Below are 23,306 nucleotides of genomic sequence, written 5' to 3' on the forward strand. Positions count from 1 at the left end.
AACTAGTTTTCACAGCCATGGCTATGCAAGTCTGTAAAGTACAGTATACTAAAATTTCCATATGAGAGAGAGAGAGAGAGAGAGAGAGAGAGAGGAGAGAGAGAGAAAGAGAATAAATAGTTGCACTTTTATAATGTGCACGTTGTACCATAAACAAAAATTTCTGTTGTATTTGACACGCTCATTCTCATGAAACACAGGAAAGAACAAAGTCTATATCTGATAATAAAAACTAACACTGTAATTTATAAATTTATATACTACATAAATTTGGAATTAAATAAAATGTTCTGAAAATTTCTGTGATGTACTAACTTAATTAATAAATTAAACATATAATCAAGTTCTGGAGAACATTGTATTGGAAGTGATAATTACACCAGCACACAAGATTTCACTAATTTTGAACAAACTTATTAACTGGTAATCATCCAAATTCACGGGACCTGATAAAATTAATTTTGTGAACAATCAAACGTATTACAAATAATGATGTTAATACAGAGGCTGAAACTTCAGTCTCACTGGGACAGTGAACAATGAGGAGCATCCACAGCGTGCCTTGTGTTTGAAAGTATACTGCCTAGCAAATTAAAATGTCATTTAGAATTTGTTCATAAGAATGATGTAATCAAACCAAGTTCTAATAACAAATTATGTTGTAGAAATGCATTTTTAATCAAATATTCTCTTTTTCCATTGTGCTGGACGACTCTTTACCAACTGGAAGTTCGTGCCTCTCTCAGTGGTGGAATGCTTCATCAAAATTGCTGTTTGATCATTTTGAATGTTGAACTTTATTGGCTTTGAGTGGTGTACAGTGGTATCAGTGTATGCACGGATCACGGTTTGTTTTTTACTCACAGTGTCATAAAAATGTCGGCTATGCTGACAGCTAAGGAGGGTGGCTTTGCCCTCTCCCATGCTCCTTACGTGCAGGGGGAGGGGTGCTGGAAAGGAAGAGGTACACTGGTGGAGGTGGGGAGGGAAGGTATTACTATTATACTCTTCTATGGTGGTATCTATATTACTGAACGGCGAAACTGGTTTACGGTATCCGGTCCTAGTTCCATATTGCATATCTAATGCCTTCCGTGAGGAACAAAAATTTTGTTTTCAGTGTTTTGTACAAACTGTACTGCAAAACTTGAGGACAAGCTAGATAAAGTAACATAAAATATTAACTACTTGGTAGAAATGAATTTAAGTGCACGAGGGGTCATATGTCAAAGTGGGAGGGCAGCAAGACTGTAGTGCAAACTGGGTCTGGCCCTACAACACGAGGCAGTTGAAGGATGGGCAATGTGGTGTCACCGCCAGACACCACACTCGCTAGGTGGTAGCCTTTAAATCAGCCGCGATCCGTTAGTATACGTCGGACCCACATGTCACCACTATCAGTGATTGCAGACCGAGCGCCGCCACACGGCAGGTCTAGAGAGACTCCCTAGCACTCGCCCCAGTTGTACAGCCGACTTTGCTAGCGATGGTTCACTGTCTACATACGTTCTCATTTGCAGAGACGACAGTTTAGCATAGCCTTCAGCTACGTCATTTGCTACGACCTAGCAAGGCGCCATATTCAGTTACTATAATCTGAACAGATAATATTGTGAATCATGTACAGTCAAGAGCAATGTTCATCATTAATGGATTAAAGTTAAGTATCAAACTAATTACGTCCGCTTTCTGAATTCTCATTGTTTGTCATGTTCCAGACCTCACGTCAGTATAGTCCTTCCCTCCTCACGCCAGCTGCGTGAGCTAAAACGCGTGCATTTCGGCCTCCTCTAGTAACACGGTGTTGGCTCTTCTGCCAACCCAACAGGAAAAGACAGTGGTTGTCTATCAGCAAGCAGTTACGGTTTACTGTGGTGGTGTTCTTCATTACAACATGGCCTGGAGACAACATTTGCACGACTTCACACGGGGAAGGAGTGAGGACAAAGTGTGATAAGCATAGCCAGTAGTTTGGTTTTGCTCACATTTGGTTTTGTTTCACATGCAGGGGGTGTGTTCCAAACCACAGGCACTGCAGGAGAGATGGTAGTCGACCACAGTCAATTGCAGCAGCAGACGACCACTATATAGTGCAATGGGCATGAAGGAATCAGTGTCAAACAGTGAGTGCAATTACAACCACATTTAACAGGAGTTAAAAGGCACACAAAGTCACACTCCACAGTGGCACAGTGACTGCACACGAGTGGTCTCTTTGCCTGACAGCCGCCACTCCGTGTCCTGTTGACACCCGTACACCGATGGCACCGTTTCTGTCAGTGTCGAGAGCATACCTCTGACTAGTACAGTCATATGTTGAGGGATGGGGATACATACTGCACTCGAGAACACTGTCAAACATGATATTTTTGAGGATTCAGTGTTACAGTGTGTGGAGGTATAAAGTTAAACACTTACCAGTCAATGTTACTGTAACACTGTACTCCTTCCTCGTGTTTGTCTTTTCGTGGGTGCATTTGACCCAGACTTAATTTTTATGGATAACGTGTGACTGAATAGTACAGCACGGGTGCGGGAGCTCTCGGGATGGAAGGTATTTGGCAAATGGAGTGGCATGCCCATACTGGTAGAGGAATGGAATGCCCTACCACACAGCACTGAAAGACCTGAGTCGAAACAAGGCCCCCGAAGTAGACAACACTCCATTAGAACTACTGACAGCCTTGGGAGAGCCAGTCCTGACAAAACTCTACCATCTGGTGAGCAAGATGTGTGAGACAGGCGAAATATCCTCAGACTTCAAGAAAAATATAATAATTCCAATCCCAAAGAAATCAGGTGTTGAGAGATGTGAAATTTACCGACCTATCAGTTTAATAACTCATAGCTGCAAAACACTAACGCGAATTCTCTAGGCGAATGGAAAAACTAATAGAATCCGTCAGGGAAGATCAGTTTGGATTCCATAGAAATGTTGGAACACCTGAGGCAATACTGACCCAACGACTTATCTTAGAAGCTGGATTAAGGAAAGGCAAACCCACGTTTCTAGCATTTGTAGACTTAGAGAAAGCTTTTGACAATGTTAACTGGAATACTCTCTTTCAAATTCTGAAGGTGGCAGGGGTAAAAACCAGGGAGCGAAAGGCTATTTACAATTTGTACAGAAAACAGATGGCAGTTATAAGAGTCGAGGGGCATGAAAGGAAAGCAGTGGTTGGGAAGGGAGTGAGACAGGGTTGTAGCCTCTCCCCGATGCTATTCAATCTGTATATTGAGCAAGCAGTAAAGGGAACAAAAGAAAAGTTCGGAGTAGGTATTAAAAGCCATGGAGAAAAAATAAAAACTTTGAGGTTCACTGATGACATTGTAATTTTATCAGAGACAGCAAAGGACTTGGAAGAGCAGTTGAGCGGAATGAACAGTGTCTTGAAAGGAGGGTATAAGATGAACATCAATAAAAGCGAAACGAGGATAATGGAATGTAGTCGAATTAAGTCAGGTGATGCTGAGGGAATTAGATTAGGAGATGAGACACTTAAAGTAGTAAAGGAGTTTTGCTATTTGGGGAGCAAAATAACTGATGATGGTCGAAGTAGAGAGGATATAAAATATAGACTGGCAATGGCAAGGAAATCGTTTCTGAAGAAGAGAAATTTGTTAACATTGAGTATAGATTTAAATGTCAGGAAGTCGTTTCTCAAAGTATTTCTATGGAGTGTAGCCACGTATGGAAGTGAAACGAGGGCGATAAATAGTTTAGACAAGAAGAGAGTAGAAGCTTTCGAAATGTGGTGCTACAGAAGAATGCTGAAGATTAGATGGGTAGATCACATAACTAATGAGGAGGTATTGAATAGAACTGGGGAGAAGAGGAGCTTGTGGCACAACTTGACTAGAAGAAGGGATCGGTTGGTAGGACATGTTCTGAGACATCGAGGGATCACCAATTTACTATTGGAGGGCAGCGTGGGGGTAAAAATCGTAGAGGGAGACCAAGAGATGAATACACTAAGCAGATTCAGAAGGATGTAGGCTGCAGTAGGTACTGGAAGATGAAGAAGCTTGCACAGGATAGAGTAGCATGGAGAGCTGCATCAAAGCAGTCTCAGGACTGAAGACCACAACAACCACAAAAACTTCTTTACCTTCCTGTGGCTAGCACGGGAACATGTTGCGGGGCATGCATTGCTGTCTGTGGTGATCACACACCCCACTAAGAACATTTTGTAACCAAAAATTATGGTTACTTCATGTAATTATTGTCTTCAAATAAAAGTGTTATCGCTGTTCGTCTCAGTGTATTTCTTTCAGGTACCTTCTGCACTATACTGAACTGTAGCCTTTCTTTCTACATATGATCCCAAGCTTCAGCACGCTACGTTACTTGGCAGTGACACATCCTACAAAAGTTATTTTGTCCTTAAATTTTGCAAACCAGAGTGATTGCTGACTGAATTTAAAAATCTGTCATAATCTACTCATTAAGAGGTGTAATCTTATGTTTAAGGTTTAAAACAGTGAGACAAGTATTACAATCAGAAACTGTGTATATGTCTCGAGGCACCCCAAGCAAATACCTAAATTATATTCATCCAGTATTTGAGAATGAGAGTGCTTGGTGACTTGCAGTGAACTTTACACAATTCCAGACCTTTTATAAACTTTTACATCAAAAATTTAACACATTTTCTCGTTTGTAAAGTAATCAGAAGTTTGCAACTGATCTACAGGTGGGGGTTCAATTCTTTAATACAGTTGTATTCAATCTGTGTGCCACAGAGTCCTAGTGTGACACAAATGACCATCTGGGGCATCGTGGATTTGTCTCGTGTGCGCTTGCGAAAGACAGTTGTGGGAAATTTCAGTTTATGGTTTCGACCTATGTGGCCTCGACAGAGATCCATTCAGACGGTGCCCAGCTCATTTAAGCAAACAAAACCTTGAAGCTGAACTATTGCATGTCACACTTAGTAGCACCGAAGAGTTTTTAAAAATGTCAAGTGAAAGTGAAAAGCAATAATTTGCCAACGATAAGAAGGAAAGAAGTAATGAAGATAAGAAACTCGAGTACAGAAAATATGACGATAGCTGCTTGGATTTGGTTTTGTGTGTACTGATGCAAACAATGAAGAGCATACACAGTGTGTTTTGTGTTTGAAAGTATGCTGCCTAACAGATTAAAATGTCATTTAGAATGTGTACATATGAATGACACGATCAAACCGAGGACACATTTTCTAGGAAACTGAGTCAAATGAATGAACAGAAATCATTGTTTACCAAGCAGGTGAAAATCTCGAATAAAGCTCTCCCAGTATCTCACAATTAGCTTACAGAATAGCAAAATGTAAGCAGGCCTATTACAGAAGTTAGTAATTCTACTATGTGATATTGAAATACTGTCCACTAGACTTGCAGAGTCCATGGTAAAACAGGTTTTGCCCATTCCTTTGTGTGACACTACAATTAGTCATCGGATTCAGGATTTACGGGAGGATCTTCACAAACAAATTGTAGAAAAAATTAGGAGGGGGATTTTGGACTGCAGCTCGATGAGGCCATCGATACCAATAGAGATGCTCATTTAACTTTATATGTGTGATCTGTTGATGAAAATAGTAATGAAATGATGGAAGATGAGTATATTCACTAATGGGGCACAACCCGTGTTGGGGCATTACAGTGGTCTACAGCTCCTGTTGCTCTGTGGATCCATAGTGAAGCACTCGTTTCAAAAGGGTTTATCTGAAACAAGTACTACAGACTGTCATGTGGTGAACTTTATTAAAACTTGTCCTCAGAAAGGTAACACTTGTTAGCTTTTGAGGGGAAATATATTAGAGCGCATTTTTGTACTTAAGTGAGAAGTCCATTCTTACGTGGAAGAAGAAAATAATATCAATGCTAAGTGCTTTCTAGACACTGACTTTCTATCACTGAACAAGTCTCTGCAAGGAAGTGAAACTCATTTCACTCACCTTACTGACAAAGTTTCTGGTTTAAAAAATAAAGCTGCTTCTTTGAAAGAGAAAAATGAATGAGGAGGCAGAAATAGACTACTTTCCATGTTTGCAGCGTTTTATAAATGAAAATGAGACGGGCCTTACCGCGGATATTTTTTATATAATAGAAGGACATTTATCTGAAATTCATGTTCATTTTGAAAAATACTTTCTTCCTCCCGAGTTCAATACTGCAGGAGAGGAAGAGTTGACAGAACTGTCATCAAATTCGTCACTAAAACTGAAGTTTTCATTAATGACTTCACCAACATTTTGGTATTCAGTAAGAAGAGTTTCCAAGCTCGAGCAAGAAAGTACAGAAGGAATTAATTCCTTTTGCAACTTCCTATCTTTGCGAGAGTGGGTTTTCGGAAGTGGCTGTTATTAAAACCAAATACAGATCAAGACTTTGTGCAAAGAAGGAAGTGTGAGTAGCCGTATCCCATTTGGTACCACAATTTGACAAACTGTGTAATAAGAAGCAAGCTCGAGTGTCACACCTAAGTGGGTAGTATTTTATTCAAAAATTTTTCTAGTAATTATTTCTGTTCTTACAAGGAATCCTACAGGGGAGCTTAGAAAACAATATAGTCGGTTAGGGGAGCCCTGAACTCAAAAAGGTTGAAAATCATAGCTTCAATGAAATGGGGGTGAAGGGAGTTACTGGTGATTAACAAGTTACACATGTACAGCACTGGGGCAGATGTCCTGTCAGAATGATGATATTATCCATTCTTGAAAAAGCAGTGCCATGTTTTTACACAGTAATTTTACCAAGAAACTTAAAATCGAATCCCAAGTCCTAAAGAAGAAAACATGAAAACTAAGTACATAAAAATAAATCTAATTTATTTACACTTTTTAATTGGATCACTCTGGTCAGTTTCAGACCTCAAGTTTATTCCATAGTATTAAATCACCATTCCCATTGTTTACTGATCTTGATCCCTCATCTGGTTTGTGTGTGTGTCTTCCATTTTCCTGATTCAAGCAATGGAGAGTACAGGGTGGAATAACAACAGTATTATGAAAAGGATAGATTGCTACTCACCCTACAAAGGAGACAAGTACTACGAAAATACTGTTATACATTTAAGCAAGCTACGCACACGCACACGCACACACACACACACACACACACACACACACACACACACACACGAGACCAATTTCTCTAGCCGCTGTGGTTGGATTGCAAACTATACCACAAGACCCATTGTTCACATTGGTCGCATGTGTGAGTTGTCCTTTTGTGTGTGTGTGTTCTCTATTTCAGAAAGTCTTTTGGCTGAAACTCGAATGTATAGCAGTCCTTTAGTTGTGCCTGCCTGCAACTCAACATCTCTTCTATATGCTGACTTACCTGATTTAGTTTTTGGAATCTTTTTTGGGTTGAGTTGGGTTGTTTGGAGGAAGAGACCACACAGTGAGGTCATCAGTCTCATCGGATTAGGGAAGGACGGGGTTAAATATCTCTACATTGCTGGTTTTTTGTTGTCATATTGTGATTTTGTTTCTGAGCAGTGGGTCAGTTAATTTTATTTCTAGTTTTTCAGAAAATATTCTGAGGCTGATTTTCTGTGCTATTTTCCAAAGTGATTGAAATTAGAGTTTGTTGAATGTTGTTGGAGAGAATAGGAAGGTCATCTGCAAATGTTGGAAAGCTTACATTTATATTGTGTTTGGATCTTCCAATTTTGATGTTCTTTGGGTTAACCTAGTACCATTATCTCATTATAAAAGATGTTTCACAATTCTTATTACAGGCTTCTATGGTTTGTAAGGGGTCTTAGTAGATAAAGTTTTGATTTAAAAAAATCGTGTCTGGAAGTGTTCTGTGTCAATGTAAAATGAGTTTGAAGATCATATCATTGTCAGTTATCCTGCTTCATGGTACACACACAGCAGAGATAATGAGACCAGACCTGTGTGCTCTACTGGACTGTGTGTCAATTACTTATTGTGGGATTCTCTTCTACTTGACAAAGCATGTACTCATCAATACTAAGACTGTGGTGTACCTGTGGAGTACCTCTCATTGTGAACGAAACAGTTTCTCTCAGCTGTTGTTCTAGTCGGAGAAAAATTTTACGTGATTTCATAATTATAACAGGGACTGACCACAGCATCTTCCTGCCAGTTTGTGCACATGTCGTGAAGTGGGAGACTTGAAAGTGACTAGATTTTCAAACTTATTTACACGCTACATTTCTGGACACAGGTTCCTCATGAAGTTTTCATCTTCTAAGCCCCTTCTACAACCCCTATGAATTGTGAAACATGTTGTACATTCCAATTCTCACTTAAACAGTAGTAGAGGAAGGAGTCCTTCCGTCCTGATCCTGTATTTATGGAGAATGGCTCTAAAAACTCTCCTCTGAACTCGATTTTCAATATTATGTTGGTTAACACAAGTTCTACTGATCTGATTAATTTTGGGTGGCGTTCGAAATTTCTTACGATTTTCAATATTTAAAGTTTATAGACACATTTATGTGCCTTTTTAAAATGTACATATCTTATACAATAAAAAAGAACTTTTGCATGATTCACACCAAGTCATCTTCATCAGGCAGCACTCGGATGATCAGCATCTCGTAGAGATGACAGTTACTTTTGAGAACACACTGTCTGATACAGAGAAAGCAGTGGGTATACGACATTTTGTTCGATTGCAGATTATACTGCAGGAATAAGGTGAATGAAAGACATATTCACAGTACAAAAGAGAAGTAAGCATGTATTAAAAGTAATATATATATGTAACCCTAAGGACAAAGCTACATTTTCACATGGTTATGTACGAAAGAGATGTTGAGAAAATGTACATCTTGGAAGAGAAAATATACAAGTTTCTTACACATTGTGGATACAAAAAACATTTTTTAATATGTTATTGAATGTTTTCTTTGTATCTCTTTTATAATGACTAGTATATTAGTAAAAAAATAAAGACAAACAGTACAATGCAATCTTAACAACAATATAAGACAGAATTTATTCACCATTCTGAGTGTCATGTTGCAACTGCCTCCAAGAGACTGCAGGCTGTTATAAAGTGTCTTTGTGAATGCTTGGCATCAACAATTTCAGCACAATATTTTTGGAGACATTACTATGCTCCCTGCTTGAATCCTGAACAACTGCCAATGTGATACACAAGTTATTATTTATTTCTTTTAAGTAGAGATGACACAGTTTTTCTTTTCCTTCTTTTGAGATGTTGATATTACTGATCTATTGTTTACTGGTTCAACTGCACCCCAATTACATCAGGGAGACTGTTAGCACTACACGAATGGTGAACAATATTGTTTTTGTTTTATTTTTGACGGTAGTACAATAAGTGTATAAATACGTATATGAGACTTGGCAAGATTAATTACAAGTGTCTTTAAGAGTCCCATGAGTCCACAGCACAGAAGTAATAGTGTTACAGAGACATAAAGTGAGTACATATTTGTTCAGTTTTATTATCTGAATTTGGTTGTTGCCTTATCTATTATCATCATCCAATGTAAGATGATGATCAGAAGACTATTCTACTTACATGCTGCTAAGTACAACATAACTGACTGACTAATGAAGCGCTTAGAATGGGAGGAGATGTGGTAATAGAAAATAAGGGTGCTGATAATTTGTGACCCACATACTAGAAAATACATCTTTTAACGAAGTTTTCAAAAATAAAACTTTATAAAAGATGTCTAGTACATACAAGGCAAGAGGAAAATTTCAATCACAGTCTCAAATTACACATCTTACATGAGCTATATACAGGTCATATGATGCAGTGTCAATAAAAATCATTTAAGTTCTTTTGTTAATACTGAACACGGGTCGCACAATATGCGACAGAGCACATCGTCATCAATTCACATAATTAGAATGTAGTTGAGTAACAATCCCAATTGCTGACATCTGAATTATAAGTATCGCTGTATCCAACTAATCAGCAAACGAAAAACAAACAAATATTGTGCTCATGCTGAACAGTTAACAGGGGGGAAGTTCAGGGCACATATATGCTGGAGTAATTATGGCTTCTTGAACAAATATAATATATGCTATCAGATCACATTACAAAATTACCATCAGGTACTGAAATATTCAGTGTAAGACATTTCTGCATATGATTTATGAATATGCATCATTACACTACTTTAGACCGAATGGGCAGTTATTTATCAACAACTGAAACTGGAACAATTACAGAAAAAGCTGTCAGCCTTGTTTTGATTGATTCTGTCCAAATAGTTGGAAGAAGCTAGTTGTTCAGTACGGTGCCATGCAACATTATTTCGTTAATTCTGTATGCCATTGTTAAAGCAGACATTTTCAGTTGATAGGTATTTGACATTCATTTCACCTCAGTGATGCAAACCATGCATTGCACAATGCATTTGCTGTAATATCAATAGCTAAGCACCAGAAAATCTCACCAATTTGAAAATTACCAACATTTTGTAACAAGGAAAACTCAAAAAGGATTCGACTACAGTAAATACCAATTTTTATGTTCGCCAGACACTCTTCTTTCCTCCCTCCTACTTTTCTTAGTAACTTTCATCACCTGAATAATTAATAGAAGGCGTACAATATAACAACAAACATTTTCAACTGAGAAGAAAATAAGAAAATCCGATGAAATATAGACTGCATATACAAAGCAAAAATAGCTCATGCCTTAAGTAGCAACTTTAATTCAGTGCCAAGAGAAACTACCACAATATATTCTCCCTCTAAAGTAAATAAATATCACAGTTAATACACTAACTTCGAGACTTGAAATTGGAGAAATTAGCAAAATTCCAGCTTTTCAAAAACTTCGAAGTTTGCTGTAAATTATAAGTCACTGACAGCTTCAGAGTCCAGACATATGAAAACATGAGTTAGTCACATGCCTTATGCTGCTTGATGTAGTGCTTCTTCAGACTTTTCTTTGTAATGCATGAAACAATAAGAGCATTACCTCAAAATTTAAGACCACCAAACCCCAACTCATCACACAGCAGATTTCTCACAGGGAACCCAACAGAAAAAAAAATCACAATTATCTGAGTTTTCTGTTTGAAACTCTCCACACTACCACTTGCAGTGACACGTAGGTACTTCGTAAGTAAACATTCTGTCACACAAATATTTCCAACAACTGAAACGCGTGGCCAGCAGCAAGTGTCTCAAGTCCTTCAATCAGCAGTTAACTTAATTATGCTGTGTTCAGGGACTGACAGGCAGTGCTTAAATAAATACAGACAGTTACACCTCGCCTTCAGTCTTTCACACTATGCGGGGTGTGCGACACCTGTCACGATGTTCGAGGCCACGCGATCTTGGCGTCTATTCGTTTGTATGCGAACATACAGTGCTTCCCGGCACTAGTCACGTTGCCACGCACGTCCTGAGGGCATTCACTGTCTGCTAGCAATGTCTCTGCAATGAAAAACAAATTTTTAATTAGACAAGCACAAAACAAGGGACACTTACGAATACACATACGTACATTCAACTGTTTGAAGAAATACAGCAGCTAGACATTTTTTGACAGCTTTACTTACAACAAGACATGTTTTGAACTTTCATTTGACTTCATTTACCGTATTTACTCGAATCTAAGCCGCACTCGAATCTAAGCCGCACCTGAAAAATGAGACTCGAAATCAAGGGGAAAAAATTTTCCCGAATCGAAGCCTCACCTGAAATTTGAGACTCGAAATTCAAGGGGAGAAAAAAGTTTTAGGCAGCACCTCCAAATCAAAACAAAGTTGGTCCATTGTAATATGAGACACGATTTAGGTCAAATGAATGACGATACAGCTACAGTAGTTTGGTTCGAGTCGTAAGCTTAGCAGTTAAGCTTTACCAGGTAGCCATTGCTATGCGTCAGGTGCTCCGTCCTACTGTACTGTGTCATGCATTATTTGTCACATTCTGATAATGAGTGTTTACGGCTTGTCGCTGCTCGCGGCATGGCTTGCCTTCGTGCACGCTACCGCCGCTTACAATTAAAAAGAGAGAGAGAGAGAGAGAGAGAGAGAGAGAGAGAGAGAGAGAGAGGAATCATCTCATTGGCAAAACAATGGCAAGAGACTGCTATTTGTTGTTACTTACACTGCTGCTTACTTTGATAATGATCAACAAGAACCAAATAATAGACTGCGTATGATAGATGTTGTGAACGAGAGTTTAGCGAAAATTTTTCTCCGTTTGAAAATCTTTGCAGACGCCTCTTTAGTACTTTACATTCTGCACAGAAATTAGAGTCATCTTATATTTTAAAATCTATTCAATTTCCGTGCTTCATTTCTGACTGTATCACTATTAGGCATAAGAAGAATACGAATATAAACATGACATGATACGTATATTCTTCCGTGTTTGCTGTTGTCTCACTCTAGTTTCGTAGTTTATTAGGCAGACAGGATTTAAATGAAATAGCAGCAAACACGAAACAATACATGGCAAAATGTTTATATTAGTATTATTCTTATGGTGAAGAGAATATTGCATGTGATTCACAATTCATGAAAGTTCCTATTAGCAACCATCTCTTCTCACAGGTAGGAAAAAATTCAGAACGTAGAGTTAGCCATATTGACAAACATCCCAAACAGTCTTGCCAGTCGGATTTTCGTAGTACACTGAAATGCTGCTACATTCGAAGATGAACAATACGGAATATGTATTTACTTCATTGGATAATGTATGAAAATGCAGTGGTCGAAACTCGGGGTGGAGAAAAAAGCTCTTTTTTTTTAATTTATTTACAGACACAGAGGTTTTGGCACCAGTATTTATCTTTGTGCCTGCAAAGCATGCCTGTGTAGCGCTACATATATTCGACGGCAGAAGTTAGTTGTGGCGGCACCTACCAACATTTTTCAGAACTTCCGCTTACTTTGCACTTGATTCTAAGCTGCAGGCGGTTTTTTGGATTACAAAAACCGGAAAAAAAGTGCGGCTTAGATTCGGGTAAATACGGTAGATCTTTATCAACCCAATGGTTTTGTCGACTGCATTTTGTACGATGCAGCTTCCCTGAGCAAAATAACAATTTGTTTGGCGGTCTTGTTTCCTGAGTTGTTATTTAAGTTTAATTAATAGTTAGGTGGATCTACTTTTGTTCTGTAGCTTGTGTCTCTTTTTTTTCATTTCTATGCATAGCAAATCCACTTCCAGTTTCACTGCATTTGCCACCTGGTTGGCTTACACCTCCGTCTATTTCTGAAGTCAGTTTTGTTTTCAGACTTAATAAAACTTGTCTCTAAAACACAAACAATTGGCTTAACATATACTGTGTGAACTGTAACAAATCATGGTAGGTTACATTAGAGGCAGTCTTTTCTTCTTTATTAATGATGCAAAATGACTATATTACGAATTAACATGAATGATTGTCTAACTACTGGATTAGTGACTAGCTAGCATTAACAGAAATGAGTATGGCAGATCCTACATATAAAAAGTAATATCACATATTTTGCATACATATGCAACTAAAAGTTTAGAAGGAATAAAAAAATAGTGAATGACTTACATTATACAAGTTACTAAATTGTTACATAGGAAACAGGAACAGAAATTATGGTATTTATTATCATTAATTATGTTTTTCCTAGAGTGTGGTTGATGTGTGAATTGTTTGAGTAATTTTTCAGAAATTTCTTACAAACATTTTGTTGGATCATTCCATTTGATCATTTGGTATGTCATTTGGAGGCGCGTACTTAGGGAATAAATTTCTATTTCGTGGCATATGTTCATTCTCTTGCCTCTGTTGGTCAGGAGCAGTATTTATAGATTACACACTATGTCTGTCCCATCTTGAACAACATATAGAGCAAGGTTGTATTTGCTAAGAATTTTTCATTCAAAGAGCATCCATGTGTCTGCAACTCATTACAGTAGACAGAACAATTGTTTAGTCATACAGGTGCATGTAACAAATTGAGAAGTTGGTGATATTAAAGTCTACATAAACAACTGACTTCAGGAGTAGTTTCTGAATGTATAAGAAACCTGTAGCTTTCTGTATGATTTCCAATACAAACAAATGCACAAGTGGGTCACAAACTGAATGCTGTGTTGCACGAGCGAAGCTAAAAAGTGTGTATAAAGGCAGAGAAAGACGCTGTCAAGTTCCAAAATAACAGTAAGTGTTCCGAACTGTAAATTAAACATAAATGTACAACTCAGGAAACCTGGTAGCAAATGAATTGCTATTTTGCTTAGCACAGATGCAGCATTCAAAATACAGTTGCCAGATAATGTTATACTGATGAATATATAAATGTGTTAAACCAGTTGAAGATGGGCATATATCTATATGAGAAGTGTCCGGTTGCTGTATTTCTTCATGTAATATAATCCTTGCCTGTACAGCTTCACCATCATTATCGTGGATAAAATATGAATATGTACATTCAGTTATGGTGCCAATTTTAAACTATTGTACATAACAGATTATTTGTAATTTGAAGTCGTGCAACTGTAAAAGAGGATTATAGCTTGTTCATGCAAACTAATGAAAAAATGACTTGGACAGCAACCATTCAGGTACAAGCAGTTTATTCCAATATTTTTGGAGTGAAAGAAACAATAAAAACTTAAGATACAAGTAAAATAATTATAAGAGTATAGTATCCAAACTCAACACTTTTGAAAAATATTTAATTTCTTCTCCTATTGCTCATAGAACTTATTGAATTCTTGTTGTCTTGCCATTACAGAACTAGTGCATATTTATATTATAGTGAAACTGTTCAGTTACAGTTACTGTCAATTTATCTGTGTTCTCCCTGATTCCTACCCTTCCTTCAGTTAACTTTAAAGTGAACTAATGAGAAAATAACTGTTTCAACTGTGGGACATAATTATAATTTCTTGGTAAACAACACAACTTGGTGCTCTGCATGCTTCATCCACAAGTCAAGGCAGTTCATTGTGTTTTGGTAAGATAAATATACCACACCACATGCATCACTCCTGTTGTACCACTTGAAAATACAAAAGTAGTGGCTATTAAACAAAAATTGAACTCAGTTTTACCAAATTTGAAAATTAATTTACTAGTTACTGAAATATTTGGGAGAAAAAAAACAAAATTTTTTGTTTTCAGACTACACTTACCTTCACCATCCACCAACTTGAAGAGACCATAATCCTGCGGATTTGTGATGCGCACTTTGTGTGCAATGATCTTGCAGACTTCCCTGGTCGTCATGTGGGGTCGCACGGGTAGTGTCTTGGTGATTATGGATCCGTGCACTTCGTCAGGAACCACCACCTTCAGCACTGACTGCAGTTCCACCTCTGGAGCTATGCCGCTCTGTAAATGGTAGCACGTGATGTAACACAAAGCTGTTCTACGCAATTCTCATCTATTTGTGAACTGTCTTTGATTTGTCAAACATTCATGCCAACTCTGATAAGGAAGGACACCATGTACATTTTAACAGTATTGTGTGTTCTGCACAAACGATTCAAGGGTGAGATGTCGGATGTTGTCATGAAATTCTGACAATACTTCATTGGCACAACTGACCAACATCTTCAGGATTGACGAACACATTGCCGAACTGCGAGCAAAGTTCCCTGTTCTCCCGCCCCTTCCCCGAGAATATATAATTTTGACAGCAGTTGTAATATTGATACAGACAAATGAAATGTTACATTCAGATTCATTTGTTCTATGAAACATGAAGTTGGACACTGATGTTGTGAAGCTAATGAAGTATATGTTTATGGGCAATATATGGGTTGTGCAGCAGAAATGAAAGATCTTTCTATATTATTCAACAGCATATAGTGAAGTAGCAATTCAAGTCTGTGACAGTCTTTCCAGAGGGACACAACCAAAAAATAAAAATAGGTAATGAAGCATATCTACATAATAAGATGTTTAACGAAGTAAACCACTGAAGAGTGGGAAAGACGGCTAGGCAGCGAAAGGAACGATGTGTTGCTCAGACCCCCAATGAGAGTGACAAATCTCTCTGCCGACGCTCATCCTCAATGCAAGTTGCTCCATTTCACGGTGGGGTCTGATTGACCTGCCACCTCTTTTTAACCATCCACAACCTTCTCACCTCCCTGATGAAGGAACTAAGAGTTCCAAAAACTTTGATAGTGAGTGCAATTTTATATGAGTCAATACCTACATCTATGAATATACTCCACAGCCACCTTATGGAGTGTGGTTTGTACCAGTGCAACACCCCCTCCATTTCGTGTTAAGAGTTGTAAACGGTTTGTGAGAAGAATGATTGTTGGTAAGCCTCTATGCGAGTTCAAATTGCTCTCTAATTTTATGTTCATGGTCTTTTATTGACATGTAAAGAGGAAGCAAAATATTGGTTGACTATTAAAAGAAAGCACACGAGTGGATGTTTAACAGTAAACCGCACCATGATGCCCAACGGCTCTCTTGCAATGTCCGCTACTCAAGTTTACTGAGCACCATCACGAAGTTTTTGCACTTGTTGAATGAACCCCTGGGAACTGTGCTGCTCTTCTTTGGACCTCATCTATTTCCTCTATCAATCCTAACTGGTTCAGATCTAAGATTGATGATCAACATTCAAGTTGAACGAGTGTTTTGTAAGCTACCTCCAGTGTTGATGCACTAAACTCTCTGAGTATTCTCGCAATGACTCACAGTCTAGCATCTGCCCTACCTGCAGTTAGTTTTATGCACACTCCTAGAAATTGTAAGGGTGTGACTGCTTCCAGTGGTTGCTTTGCAATCACGAAAGCATTCTAATGGGTCTTTGTGCACTTTGTTACATTTGTTTATATTAAGGGTCAACTGACAAGCCAATCAGATAGCTAGTACAAAATTCTGTGTGCTCTTATACTGTTCATATGACGGCAATGCAGAACCGTATCGAATGGCTTCCAGAAGTCGAGGAATAGAGCATCGACCTGGGTGCTGGTATTAACTGCTTTCTGGATTTCGTGGATGAACAGTGCGAGCAGCGTTTCAACAGAATCATCGTTTTCAGAATCCGTGTCGATTCCCACAGCGGGGATTTTCAGTCTCCGAGAAATGTCGTAAGGTGAGAGCATAAAACAGGTTCGTAAATTCTCCAATGGATTGATTTCACAGATATAGGCCAAAAGTTTTGTTCATATGTTGAATGACCCTTCTGGAATATGGGAATGAGCTGCACAATTATTAGGAGTCAGTGACCTACAGTACAAGAATGCCAGAAGAGGATAAAGTTCTTTTGCACATCCTATTTATAAATATACTAATATCCCATTAGATCCAGTGGCCTTTCTTCCATCAAACAATTTCAGTCATTTTTCTATCCCACGGTCACTTACTTTTATAACAGTAATTTTGACGTTCATGTGAAATTTTAAAGGAGCAACTGCAGTATGATTTTCCTTTGGCAAATAGTTTTGGAAAAAGGTCTTTAGTGTTTTGGTCTCTGCAGGACTACGCATTTCAGTTCTAAAGGTAACCATCAGACGTCAGTCATTTTGTACGTCAGATGCAGGTATCTGAAGGTTTACCTGAGGGCAACCGGCAGCAGACGGTGGGGAGCGGCGGAAGCTCTTGAGCACATGAACAGCCGAGCTGAGCGCTGTCAGGTAGTAGCCCGCTTCCCCGGACAGCAGCGACGGCTGCAGCAGGCCCCACATCAGGTCCGCCTCAATCTCAGCCGCCACCTGGTGACAAGCGACAAGGGCACAGCATTACCACTGGTGTTGTGAGGTCTACCCTCAGAAAAAGGTGTAGTGAAAGTGTGAAAGTGAAAGTGGGAAGAGTCAGAGAGAGAGAGAGAGAGAGAGAGAGAGAGAGAGAGAGAGAGAGAGAGAGAGAGAGAGTGGGGGGGGGGGGGGGGGGGGATGATTAGTTACCTTCTTTCTTGGTTGTGTATTTATTGATTTATATTGATCAGAAAGCTGTAGGGGTTGTGCTAAAATATTCCCCTCCTCACCTCTCTTTCCAGTTTAGTGAACTAGGGACCACAGAGGTGTAATATGCCATTCACAGAACGCAGTGGTCCATGTCCTGACATCCATCGGCTGATGAAAGATGTTTGTGAGTTAAGGCAGTTAGTAAGCAGGAAGCACCACACTTTCAGGAGCTTTTTAATGGTTTGTGCAGATTGGAATTGTACCGATCCCACGCTATCAGCAATGAGGGCCACGGAGTGGCCAGGGGGGTCGTTTGCTCTGTGAGGCTGCAAGGGAAAGACACGGAGCAGATGTGACCTCCGTGACACCACAGAAACGTTCACGGCGTTGGTGTTCTGTTTTTACTTTGCTATTGTTCTAAGTATTCTCTGAGACAGCTGGAATGTAATGTACGTGTAGTTGATTCATAAACAGAAGTTAAGAGTTGTACATTATAAGAAATACATCGAGACGAACTTCTCAGAGTGTGTTATCCTACTGGAACACGAGAACTATCTTTCGGCTTCTTCGCCACAACCGATCGAAGACCACAGGGAAGAAGCTGTGTCACGGTTCGAGAGTACTTGATAGCAGGACCCACGCAGCATTGGTAGGAACCCTGCGACATGGGGTACTTTACAGAGAGCACGAGAAAAAGAGAAGCGAGAAACCTAATAAGATAAGGAAATTACGCACCGACTGCTGGACTGTTTCGACAGAGTACTCCTAAATCCCCATTAGGAAAATGAAAACAAGGAAACATTATACCACGCTGTAATGGCCTAAGTGTATCAGCCGTACACGTGCTTTTTTATTTCCCATTTAAAGTAATAATGCTCGGTAAATTCCATATAAATATTTGCCGAGTGATAGAATTAGTGTGGGCAAGTTGAGGATATTCATGGTATTACTTGTTTTAGAAACTTATTTGATGTCTAGTAATGGCCTGCCATGCACTAGTTCAACCGGACAGCGGATGAAGCACACGGTCGGTTGACCAGTAACGGATAGCAACATGACAGTGACTCAGATGGCACAAAACTTGCAGAAACAGTTGACGAGAATAACGAAAACACAAATTACATTGTAACGCGTCACGTCTCGGCTCTTATTCTTTTATGCTAGGTTAGATTAAATAATATCGATATGGAACTTAACACTGTTAGATTTACATGAAGGTTAGGCAGTTTTTCTACATGGGGCACAGAGATTGCAAATTTGTGGTTTCAGAATACAATAAAGATATTTTTCTTTAGGAATACACATTTTCTTTACGCAAGAAGAGTATACGAGTGACTTGATGGTGATTTAGTTTTGAATTTATCGCATTACAGTTAAATTGTGCTCTCGAGCAGATGGACATGTATTTTAGTATTGTAGCGTTGAGAAAAAAATGTTATTTAATTTGGTTTAATTCAGTTGTGTGCGAATGCCCTACGAAAGTGTGGGCTTACTGTTTAATGTGGCAGTGAAATGGTGTATTGAATTTTGAATATATAATATGTTAACAGCAACTGAATTCTGAGAGAGTCTTTATTTGGACAATTTTTTTTTTTTGAGGGGGGGGAGGGGGGCACAAAACTGCTATGGTCATTAGCGCCCGGTCTGTGACTTAGGAAACGGTAAAAAATGAAAATGGAAACCAGTAGCAATGGGAACGAAATCCAAAAAATTGGAGAAACTAAAAGCAGAAGGAAAGCTTAAAAATCCACTACAGAAAGGGGTTGGTTGTCCCCAAAAAGAACTTCAAATGACTGACGTCATCTCACTGGCACTAATAAACTCGAGAACGTGATCGGCCAAGCGCGTGTCATCTGCTAAAATGGACGATATATTAGGCGACAGCTGCAGACGGGCGCGTAACGGAGTAAAATAGGGGCACTCAATTAAAAGGTGTCTTACCGTCCACAGCTGAGAGCAGTGGGGACGGAGTGGGGGAGGATCGCCGCTTAAAAGATGTCGATGGCTAAAAAGACAGTGCCCTATCCGGAGTCTAGTTAAAATTACCTCCTCCCGATGACGCGTTCGGGAGGAAGAGGTCCAAGCACAGGGAAGAGGTTTCACGTCCCGCAATTTATTATGGGGAAGTGTCGACCAATATGCGTGCCATAAAAGAACAACACGGGAAGTGTCGACCAATATGCGTGCCATAAAAGAACAACACGACGACATAAAACACTCCATAGATTGGCAAAGGGAATCGATCGAATAGCTGGCCAAAGAAGAGAGACTGCAGCCTTGGTCGCTATATTGGCCGCCTCATTTCCACAGATACCAATGTGTCCTGGGAACCAGAGGAACGCCACCGAGAGGCCCCCCAAGTGGAGCAAGCGCAGGCAGTCCTGAATCCGGTGGACCAGAGGGTGGACAGGGTAGAGAGCTTGGAGACTGAGGAGAGAGCCGAGAGAATCTGAACAGATAACATACTGTATCCGCTGATGGCGGCGGATGTATTGGACAGCCTGGAGAACAGCGTAAAGCTCCGCAGTATAAACCGAACACTGGTCGGGAAGCCGAAATCGATTTGGGGTGTCGCTAACAATATAGGCACTCCCTACACCTAACGATGTTTTCGAGCCATCAGTGTAAATAAATGTGGCTTCCTTCATTTGTGCACATAGAGCATCAAATGCCCGACGATAAACAAGTGAAGGGGTACCATCCTTGGGAAATTGACAAAGGTCATGGAGCAGGCAGATCCGGAGACGGAGCCAAGGCAGTGCTGTACCCCAAGTTGTCAAGAAGGTTTTAGGAAAGCGGAAGGAAAGAGAATGGAGCAGTTGACGGAAATGGACTCCCGGTGGTAATAGGGACGAAGGGCGGCCTGCATACCCTACATCCAAGGAGGCGTCGAAAAAAATGTCATGGGCCGGATTAGCAGGCATGGAAGACAGATGGCTAGCATAACGACTCAGAAGGACTGCTCACCGATTGGACAGCGGAGGTTCAGCAGTCTCAGCATAAAGGCTTTCCACAGGGCTGGTGTAAAAAGCTCCAGACACTAAACGTAATCCACGGTGATGGACAGAGTCGAGACGCTGAAGAATAGACGGCCGAGCAGAGGAGTAAACTATGCTTCCATAGTCCAATTTTGAGCACACTAAGGCGCGATAGAGGCGGAGAAGGACCACTCGGTCCGCTCCCTGGGAGGTACCATTCAGGACACGGAGGGTGTTGAGGGATTGCAGACAGCGAGCCGAAAGATAGGAAACGTGGGAGGACCAGCACAGTTTTCTGTCAAACATAAGACCCAAGAATTTAGCGACATCCGAAAACGGAAGGTTGACAGGTCCGAGATGTAAGGAGGGTGGAAGAAACTCCTGACAACACCAAAAATTAACACAAACGGACTTACTGGGAGAAAAGCGGAAGCCGGTTTCGATGCTCCAAAAGTGGAGGCGATCGAGACATCCTTGAAGACGTCGTTCAAGAAGGCTGGCCCGTTGAGAGCTGTAGAAGATCGCAAAATCATCCACAAAGAGGGAGCCTGAGACATCGGGAAGGAGACAGTCCATAATTGGATTTATGGCAATGGCAAACAGTACAACACTTAGCACGGAGCCCTGGGGTACCCCGTTTTCTTGGGAGAAAGTACAGGAGAGAGTAGTGTTCACTCGCACTCTAAATGTGCGCTCTGCCATAAATTTGCAAAGAAAAAGTGGCAGCCGACCTCGAAAGCCCCAAGAGAACAGTGTGCGGAGGATGCCTGTCCTCCAACAGGTATCGTATGCTCTCTCCAGATCAAAAAATATTGCTACTGTTTGGCGTTTCCGGAGAAAATTGTTCATGATATAAGTGGAGAGAGCAACAAGATGATCAACTGAGAACGATGCTTTCGGAAACCGCATTGGGCAGGTGTTAAAAGACTGCAGGACTCCAGCCACCAAGCTAAGCGGCAATTCACCATACGCTCCAAAACCTTACATACACTACTCGTGAGAGAAATGGGGCGATAGCTAGAGAGGAGATGTTTGTCCTTTCCAGGTTTCGGAACAGGAACGACGATAGCTTCCCGCCATCGTCTGGGAAAAGTACTGTCGGTCCAAATTTGACTATAAAGGCGAAGGAGGTAACGCAGACTATGGGTTGATAAATGCAGCAACATTTGGATGTGGATACCATCCGGTCCTGGGGCGGAGGAGCGGGAAGAAGAGAGTGCATGTTGGAGTTCCCGCATGGAGAAAACAGTATTATAGCTTTCGCGATTTTGAGAGGAGAAAGCAAGAGGATGCACTTCCGCTGCACGTTTCTTCGGGAGAAACGCTGGCGGGTAATTTGAAGATCTCGAAATCCCAGCGAAGTGTTGACCCAATGAGTTAGAAATTGCGACGGGGTCCACTAACGTATCATGCGCGACAGTGAGCCCAGAGACCGGGGAGAAACTAGGCGCACCACATAACCATCGAATCCGACTCCAAACTTCCGAGGAGGGAGTGAAGGTGTTAAATGAGCTAGTAAAGAAGTCCCAGCTTGCCTTCTTGCTGTCGCGGATAACGCGACGGCATCGCGCACGGGACTGCTTATAGCAGATACAGTTGGCCAAAGTAGGATGGTGGCGGAAAACGCGAAGAGCACGTCGCCGCTCACATATTGCGTCACGGCATGCCTCGTTCCACCGAGGAACTGGGGGGCACCGGGCAATTCGGAGGTGCGTGGTATTGAACGTTCCGCAGCTGTAAGAATAACGTCTGTAATATGAGTGACCTCATCGTTGATGCTAGGAAAGTGATGGTCATCGAATGTCGCTAGAGACAAAAAAAGTGTCCGATCGGCTTGGGCAAACTTCCAGCGTCTTGGGCGCATATAAGGCAGTTGTGGTTGCAATCGAAGGACACATGGAAAGTGGTCACTCGAGTGTGTCATCAGCAAGAGCGAACCATTCGAAGCGCCGAGCTAGCGGAACAGTACTGACCGAAAGGTCCAAATGAGAGAAATTTGTCGTGGAGGCAGACAAAAATGTAGGGTCCCCAGTGTTGAGGCAAACAAGATCCACTTGGTGGAAGACGTCTAGCAATAGTGAGCCACGCGGACATGGATGTGGAGATCCCAAAAGTGGGTGGTGGGCATTGAAGTCCCCAACCAGCAAATAGGGAGGTGGAAGCTGACCAAGAAGATGAGGGAGATCAGCTCGTGTCATTGATGTGGAATGTATACAGTACAAAGAGAGAAGGTGTATCGAGAAAGGGAAAGACGGACAGCGACTGCTTGGAAGGAAGTGTTTAAGGGGATTGGGTGATAATGGAGAGTATTATGGAGAAGAATCATGAGTTCTCCACGTGCTGGAGTGCCTTCAACAGAGGGGAGATCAAATCGGACTGACTGAAAATAGGGGAAGACAAAGCGGTCATGGGGACGCAGCTTTGTTTCCTGAAGACAGAAGATGACCGGCGAGTAGGATCGTAGGAGGATCGTCAATTCATCCAGATTGGCTCG

The 23,306-nt window shown here is 40.6% G+C and overlaps 2 protein-coding genes across 5 annotated transcripts in view; one reads left to right on the top strand and one right to left on the bottom strand.

Moving 5' to 3' along the window:
* The window catches only part of LOC124551368 (titin-like), a 260,732-nt gene extending 242,929 nt beyond the window's left edge, over positions 1–17,803 (top strand). Inside the window, exon 18 of one of the 3 annotated variants that reach the window (XR_006967830.1) lies at positions 17,768–17,803. The gene's annotated coding sequence lies outside the window, so the exon portion shown is untranslated. Of the gene's footprint in view, positions 1–66; positions 95–11,979; positions 12,013–17,767 lie in introns of those variants that run through there. The other 2 variants (XR_006967828.1, XR_006967829.1) reach the window with 2 other exon arrangements.
* Positions 8,688–23,306, bottom strand: part of LOC124551369 (protein sprint) — a 153,767-nt gene continuing 139,148 nt past the window's right edge. For both annotated transcript variants that reach the window (XM_047126408.1, XM_047126407.1), the window contains 3 exons: positions 17,487–17,642; positions 15,096–15,294; positions 8,688–11,399 (listed from right to left, as the gene is read on the bottom strand). In XM_047126408.1, the coding sequence (XP_046982364.1) occupies positions 11,275–11,399; positions 15,096–15,294; positions 17,487–17,642 (480 nt within the window). In that variant the 3' untranslated portion in view covers positions 8,688–11,274. The remainder of the gene's footprint in view (positions 11,400–15,095; positions 15,295–17,486; positions 17,643–23,306) is intronic.

Source organism: Schistocerca americana, chromosome 9, assembly GCF_021461395.2.
Source record: "Schistocerca americana isolate TAMUIC-IGC-003095 chromosome 9, iqSchAmer2.1, whole genome shotgun sequence".
NCBI classification, from domain to species: Eukaryota; Metazoa; Arthropoda; class Insecta; order Orthoptera; family Acrididae; genus Schistocerca; species Schistocerca americana.